At 54.0% G+C, this 7912-nt stretch overlaps 1 protein-coding gene across 3 annotated transcripts in view; it reads right to left on the reverse strand.

Annotated features, from left to right (window-relative positions):
- The window catches only part of RNASET2 (ribonuclease T2), a 28224-nt gene extending 20667 nt beyond the window's left edge, over positions 1 to 7557 (reverse strand). The window contains exons 1-2 of one of the 3 annotated variants that reach the window (XM_003820224.5): positions 6432 to 7557; positions 3030 to 3090 (exon numbers count right to left, since the gene is read on the reverse strand). In XM_003820224.5, coding sequence (XP_003820272.1) covers positions 3030 to 3090; positions 6432 to 6517 — 147 coding nt within the window. In that variant the 5' untranslated portion in view covers positions 6518 to 7557. The remainder of the gene's footprint in view (positions 1 to 3029; positions 3091 to 6431) is intronic. The other 2 variants (XM_034963239.3, XM_055114316.2) reach the window with 2 other exon arrangements.
- Between the last annotated feature and the right edge of the window lie 355 nt (positions 7558 to 7912).

Below are 7912 nucleotides of genomic sequence, written 5' to 3' on the forward strand. Positions count from 1 at the left end.
GATCGCGCCACTGCACTCCAGCCTGGGTGATAGAGTGAGACTCCATCTCAAAAAAAAAAAAAAAGAAAGAAATGAGCAAGGGCATAATCTGAGCCAGATAAGTGAAACTGCATTTTCATTTGTCAACAGAAAAATCAGTTGAGGAAGTAGAACAGAAAGTCCTTACTGCTCAGTGCTGGAGAAAGAGGGTCAGAGGCCAAAACCTGTAACTTCACCTCTGCCACTCAACTCTATCCCTCAGGGAACCCAGTTCAAAGCCAGAAGCTGGGCTCCTTTCCTGGAGGCAATGCGGAGAGCAAAGCCTGCACCACATGGGGCTCTGAGGGCTCTGCACAGCACTCAGTTCCCAGGCCTGCCAGCGTGGAGCTGTGGGAGAGCCCAGGACACTGGGAACCCGACAGGCAGACTGAGCATCTTTGACACAAGCATCTCATCAGAGGGGGCACCCGGGACAGCCCTCACTGCCTAGGAGGACACCTGGGCTGAAACAGAACCCCTCACCATGGCTGCCCAGTAGGAAATACACTCCTTAACAAGGACATTTTGCTACAGATTTTTTTTTAAATCTTGTTTCTAAAGCCTCAAGGCAAAGATGTGCCTCCACGCATATTTACATTCAGTGTGCAGGGACACACCCACGTTTTGTCATGTAAATGCCTCCCTGAATGCAGAGCAGCCTGGTCTCAGGCCCTGGAGGCAGATCCTTCAGTGTGGGTCAAAGACAGTGCTTAAGTTCCAGCTCCTCCTCCACAGTCCTTCCTTCCTTGGGAACCAAGGACTCCAGCAATCCCTCCCTATCTCAGAATGCCAGCTACTCTCCCAACAATTGAAAGTTGGTGCCAGGCAGCTTCTGGCTCCTTCTGTCCACTGCCCCAACCCAAGGCAAGGAAACAGCATCAGGAGCGCAACATTAAGTCTGCAAAACTGAAAACGGGGCAATCTCGTGTACAGAAATGAGCAAGAGCATAATTTGAGCCAGATAAGCAAAATTTCATTTTCGTTTGTCATCAGAAAAATCAGTGAGGAAGTAGAAGCGAAAGTCACTACCACTCAGTGCTAGAGGCAAAACATAAAGCCTGCGTGCTCCTGACAGAATGTGGTGCTAGCTCAGCAACACGGTCAAACACTTGAGAAGTGTGCAATGCACACCAGGGTCAGCTTGATACACCGAGCAGGGTACGCCCTGAGGCGCAGATCCAGGCAGTGTCCTGGCTCTGGGTGCTCCAATGAGAAGGGCCTGGACACTGACGCCCTGAAGGGATGTGGGCATGGAGCAAAACGCAGCCAGATGATGAGGGGCCAGCCCGGAGGGCCACGAGTGCCATGGGTGCCAAGCACAGCAAAGGAGGCAGGGAAGCTCTTGGGTCCTCTTCACTCACAGGACATGTTAATAAAATGTCCAATACATGGAGGGATGTAGGGACCAGCCCTACAGGGACTGTGGGTTTTTCTCCTCATGTGTGGAGACGAGAGATTGTAGAAATAAAGACACAAGACAAAGAGACAGAAGAAAAGACAGCTGGGCCCAGGGGACCACTACCACCAAGACGCGGAGACCAGTAGTGGCCCCGAATGCCTGGCTGCACTGTTATTTATTGGATACAAGGCAAAAGGGGCAGGGTAAGGAGTGTGAGTCATCTCCAATGATTGATAAGGTCACGTGAGTCACGTGTCCACTGGACAGGGGGCCCTTCCCTGTATGGCAGCGGAGGCAGAGAGAGAGAGAGGCCAGCTTACGCCATTATTTCTTCTATGCATTTCAAAGACTTTTAGTACTTTCACTAATTCTGCTACTGCTATCTAGAAGGCAGAGCCAGGTGTACTGGGTGGAACATGAAAGTGAAACAGCAGTGTGACTGCTGAAGCACAGCACCACGGGGAGATGGTTAGGCCTCCAGATGGCTGTGGGCAGGCCTGACTGATATGAGGCCTATCCACAAGAGGTATGGTGAAGCAGAGTCTGCTATAACTCCCTTTCCCAGTCTGCTGAGTAACGGGTGCCTTCCCTAGGCACTGACGCTACCACTAGACCGAGGTCAGCTAAGTAATGGTTGCCTTCCCAGGCACTGGTGTTACCACTAGACCAAAGAGCCCTCTAGTGGCCCTGTCCGGGCGTGACAGAGGCTCACAATTGTCTTCTGGTCCCTTCTCACCGTGCCCCTTCAGCTCCTATCTCTGTATGGCCTGGTTTTTCCTAGGCTGTAATTGTAGAGCAAGGATTATTATAATATTGGAATAAAGAGCAATGCTACAAACTGATGATTAATAATATTCATATATCATCATATCTATAATCTATTTCTAGTATAACTGTTCTCATTTTATATATTTTCTTTATTATACTGGAACAGCTTATGCCCTCGGTCTCTTGCCTTGGCACCTGGGTGGCTTGCCACCCACAGAGGGAGGAGACAAACTGAGGCTCGCTGTGGGTTGAACCGTGTCCTCCCAAAAGATATATCCCTGTCCTAACCCCTCCTCCCATCTGTGAACATGACCCTACATGGACACAGGGTCTTTGCAGATGTCATCAAGAAAAGGTGATACCAGATTAGGGTGGGCCCTAAATCCAATTACTGGTGTCCTCATCAGAAGAGACAGAGAGACACAAAGTGGAGAACACACCGTGAAGGAGAAGGCAGAGATTGGGGTGATGGGTCAGCCCAGGAACGCAGAGGACCACGGGTCCTTACTAGAAGCTAGCAGAGAAACAGAACAAACTCTCTCAGAGCCTTCCAGGAGGAACCAACCCTTCTGACCCCTAGGTTGAAACTTCCCCTTCCAGAACCGTGAGAATAAATTCCTGAGGCTCTCAGCCACCCAGCTTGTGGCACTTTTGTTACAGCAGCCCTGGGAAGCTCACACACAGCCCTCCTGGAGGCAGTCTCTGTAGGAGACACCGCCCACCCGCCAGAGCGATGCCTACCTCCCGCACCAGCAGCATGGGTGCCCTGGACGGGCACGTGCACACAAACCCCTCTTCACAGGGCTCCCCAGGCCCCAGGGCCCGTCAAGGCAGAAACACTCACCTCGCATACTGTCTCAGGCCAGTGCTGAACCATAATTAGTTTTTTCCACTCATGGTTGTCACTGTTAAAACACAAGAAACTTATTTTTCAAGAACTTTTTTTAAAGTTACAGAAAAAATTCATCCACCCATCCATCCCTTCAATCATTCATTCAGCACCGAGTGCTGTGGGAGGAGGAACACTGCCTGCCCTGCTGCTGCACACACTCCCGTGAGGAAGGCGGTACACCCCTACACTAAGAAGGCACGTGTGGTGGCGTCCAGTGCTGAGTGGCGGAGAACATGAATAGGATAAGGGGAGGAGGGGAGAGGAGGGGAAGCGGAGGCAGGGCAAGCTAGGAGTGCAGCCAGGGAGGGCCTCACTGAAGGGAAGCCACTGAGCCACGAAGCGCCTTTCTCCTAAGGATGCTCAAGAGAAACGCAGACCCACGATCCCTCCCCTGCATTCGTGAAACCCATAAAAGCCTGAAACCTGGTAGTTTTTTGTAATTCATTTGGCAACAAACCATAACCTGAACTAGCATAACGCTATTTATCGTTACTACCCCAACTCAGTTTTTAGACTTCACTTGCTTCTCTGCAGAATTTGTGTCATTTGATTTTAGGGTGCTACTTCAGATGCCACCAGGACTGTTAACTTGAACACGGTATGTGCACTGCATCATGAATGTTATTCACGACATGGTATGCACGCAGCACTGCATCACACGTGTTACCCAGAACCTGGGGCCACACTGGATCACAAACCTGAACACCGTGAAACTCATCTGACTCTAAGACTTCACAGAAGCCACTGTGGAGCAGCAGCTTATTCATGGCAGGAGGCCTCTAGCCAGAACTGCAAGACTTAACGAGACTGAAGTAAAAAGTGCAGCTTGCAAAAAATGCACATGGAAAAAGCCAGCAGCAACACAGGAATATAAGTCAAGCAGACACTTCAGGATAAATCAAATTTTAGAAGGGAAGATTCCAAGTAAAAAGATCAAGTTGTCACACATTAGCTTTTGTAAATAATTGAGTCCTGTTGAATTTGTATAGAATTTACAGTTAAGATGGTACGAAAACTTAGTTGTACATTGGAACTAATTATGCAAGCTCTCAGTATAAAAGGAAAAAAGGGTTCAAACGTGGTGGCTCACCCCTATAATCCCAGCACTTTGGGAGGCAGAGGCAGGAGGATTGCTTGAGCTCAGGAGTTCAAGACCAGCCTGGGCAACATGGTGAAACCCTGTCTCTACAAAAATTAGCCAGGTGTGGTGGCATGAACCTGTAGTCCCAGCTACTTGGAAGGCGCTGAGGCAAGAGGATAGCTTAAGCCCAGGAGGTGGAAGATGCAGTGAGCCCAGATCACATCACTGCACTCCAACCTGGGCTACAGAGCCAGACCCTGTCTCAAAAAAAAAAAAAAAAAAAGGATGAGCTGCAGGGTGAGAATTAGAGCTGGTAAAGCATTTTTTACCCTTGGGTGCAAAAACCTTATTTTACATAGTCGGAACCTGAGGCTGGAAAGCTTAGCAACACCCAGGAAGATGAGACTATCAATATGCTTACAACGAAACTACCAAGACTCAGACGTTTGTAACAAATTCTCCATCTAAAACCAGGCAGAGTGATGTGACTGCAGGAGACCCCCTCCCACATACATGCCCCCCTCTCCTATTCACGGAGAAAGTAATGGAGAAGCTAAAGAAAGTCAAAGAAGAAAGAAAAATCACCAAGGTCTCAAAACCAGTTAGAACTTGGGAAAATGCCTGCTGACCTATGAAGCCCTCGTGGTCTGAATCAACCATGTTCTCGCAAATCTTGCCTGCTCAAGTTTGTCCGATTATATCAGCTGCATGAATTATGGGCTGGGATGGGGGATCCACATATGACAGCCTGTTTTATGCTAATGTTTACTTCCAGCCAGACATCATTCCAAGTTACATTCTGTACCTTAACTGATTTCTCCTGAAGCCAACTCTGTGAGGCAGACTGTTACTATTTCTACTTTACACATGAGGAAACTGGAGCGTAGAGAGCTCAAAGGTCCCACACCTGGGTGTGAACTAGCAGTTTCCACTCAGCGAGCAAGGGCCGGCACGCCACAGACTTCCCCAGTGAGAGGCTCTGAACCTCATGGCCAATAAATAAGGACATAAATGTAGCTCTTTTTCAGAAAATACACTTTCCGGAACACTGAAATATAATGCTACATTTTAATGTACATGATTAAAAATATATACCTAAAGTGTTTAAAAAGTAAAACCCTGGCTGGGTGCAGTGGCTCACGCCTGTAATCCCAGCACTTTGGGAGGCCGAGGCAGACGGATCACCTGAGGTCAGAAGTTCGAGACCAGCCTGGCTATTAAAAATACAAAAATTAGCCAGGCGTGGTGGTGTGCATCTGTAATCCCACCTACTCAGAGGCTGAGGCAGGAGAATCGCTTGAACCCGGGAGGTGGAGGTTGCAGTGAGCTGAGGTTACGCCACTGTACTCCAGCCTGAGTGACAGAGCAAGACTCTGTCTAAAAAAAAATAAATAAGTAAAACCCACCTTTTCCACACCTACTATGTAAGTAAGAAATCCTTCTATTAACCCGATCATTACCCAAATAGAAAGAAATAATATGGTATTCAAATATTGGTATCTTCCACAGAATTAAAGTTGGAATTCTTTGCAGCACCGCCTGTTTACCCCTAATTAATTTGGGCGGCTGCCACACACACACACACACACACACACACACACACACACGGAGGGCGAGCCAAGGGAAGGGATTCAGAACAGGATACTCAAAAAGAGGAAGAACAGTCGTTTCACCACCCGCCGCAGTGAAAGCTGAAATTAAGTGTCCCCTCCACGACTTCTTCGACCTCTGAGAGAACTTCGAGTGCAGGAACAGTGCTCCACCAAGCCTGCCACCTGCTTTGTCGCGTCCTAGGCTGGGAGCAGTCTGTGGGATCAGTTTCCAGTCCAGCTCCAGGCTGGAGTGTACCCAGGACCTCACCCTACCCCCTACTCCTTCCCAGGGGTCGCCCCGGGGAGTGTTCAGGGCTCCCCAACCCACTTCTACCCAGGAGTCACCCCAGAGCGTGCCCAGGGCTCCCCCCAACCCACTCCTTCCCAGAGGTCACCCCGGGGCGTGCTCAGGACTCCCCTCATCGCACTCCTTCCCAGAGGTCACTTGTGAGTGTGCTAAGGGCTCCCCCCAACCCACTCCCTCCAGGGGTCACCCCGAGGCGTGCTCAGCTTCCCAACTTCTTCCCAGGGGTCACCCTGGAGCGTGCTCGGCTCCCCCCGCCCTCCCCAGTCGCTGCCCGGGGCTCAGCGACCGCCGACCCCGAGAGCTGCAGCCTTCACCCAGTGGAAAGCTCTAGGGCCCGGCTCCCACGCTCCCCACTTTACCGCAAGGTAACTCACCGCAGGCGCTTGTCCGCACCGCCCAGGCAAAGCAACGCCAGGTAGAGGCAGCCCAGCAGGGCCCCGCGCAGGGCTGCAGGGCGCATGGTGCCGACCTGCGGAGAGAACGCTGCCAGCTGCCGCTCCGGCTCCCACTTCCCACCTGCGGCTCGAGGAAGACTTCCGGGAGAAACGCTGTCTCCGAGACCCCGCGCCGCCGCGCTCCCTCCGCTGCAGCAGCGGCCACCGGGTGCGCCCGGAGCCCTGGGACGGCCTAAACCGGTATCTCGCGGGCCCCGCGCCGGGCTCCGGGAATGGCCGCAGCAGCCCTGGCGACCCGGGCCCCTCGGAGCTCCCCTTCAGGATCGTGCACCAAGCGCGCACGTCCCGGGCTCTGCTTCGCGACCCACAGCGACCCCAGCTCCTCCGCGCTGCAGCCGCCGTCCGCCCACGACCACGGTCAGTCGCGTTCCTCCCAGCCCAGGGCGCCCTGCGGGCCTGCACCGGGGCAGAGAGCCACGCCCCCAGGACGGCACGCCCCCGCCGGTGGACACGCCCCCCAGAACGGCACGTCCCCGCCCGGCGTTCACGCCCCGCCCCGTGGTTGGCTCAGAGAGGCCGAGGCAGGAGCAGCTCCGCGGGCCTTGCGGGCGTGTCAGGCGGCTGTGTTCCTTCGCCACGCAGGCGCCCCGCGCCTTTTCTCGCAGCCCTGCGCCACTCCCACACTCCCGGGTCCGAGCTAACCTAGACCACCCGTGAGGGCCGCCCTCGGGGGGACCGCCCGTGTCTGCGCCATCCCCCGCCAGCAAGTGGGCGTGCGGGCCCCAGGGCCACTCTACTCTCCAGGGACAGCCCCCAGCCCAACCCGCGCACCCTGCAGGCCCGCGGTCCGCACGCCGCACCCAATTTCAAAAACTGCGCCCTGCAAGCTGCCCGGGAGCTCCTGACTGCAGATGGTGCTTGGCCGCCCAGGCTCCCCGCAGCCTCCCGCCCACTGCGCAGCCCGAGAGACGGCTCCAGAATTAAGAGGGGACCTACTCGGGCCAGTCCCCTGGAAACCTCTCCAGTCTCCCGGTGCTAGGTGCTGGGAGCACCAACATTCCTAGAAGGGCCTGGCCCTCACCCAGCCCTGGGCCTCACCTGCCCCTCCCCGCGGGCCCCAGGAGCCCGGAAGTCATCTCTGTGGGGGCAGCAAAGAGCCGCCTCGGGGCGCGACCTGGGAAGTCATCTTGTGAGGAATCCCCTCCCAGAGGGACGGGCCACCCCCCACGGATGAAGGGGACTTCATGTCAGCCCCACCTTGGCGTAGCCAGGCCCAGTCCCATAGGCCCGGTCTCCTCCCCCCACACCCTGGCCTTCCCAGCCCTTCAAAGGCAGGGGTTCCCCTGCACCCGCCGCCCCGCCCACGGGCTGTGCACCCGGCATTGTCTCTGCAGATGTTTCTCCTCTCTCCCTTCCCTGTGCGCACACCCACAGCTAGTTAAGGCTATTCCTATTTACAC

The sequence above is a fragment of the Pan paniscus genome, chromosome 5 (assembly GCF_029289425.2).
Source record: "Pan paniscus chromosome 5, NHGRI_mPanPan1-v2.0_pri, whole genome shotgun sequence".
Taxonomy (NCBI): Eukaryota; Metazoa; Chordata; class Mammalia; order Primates; family Hominidae; genus Pan; species Pan paniscus.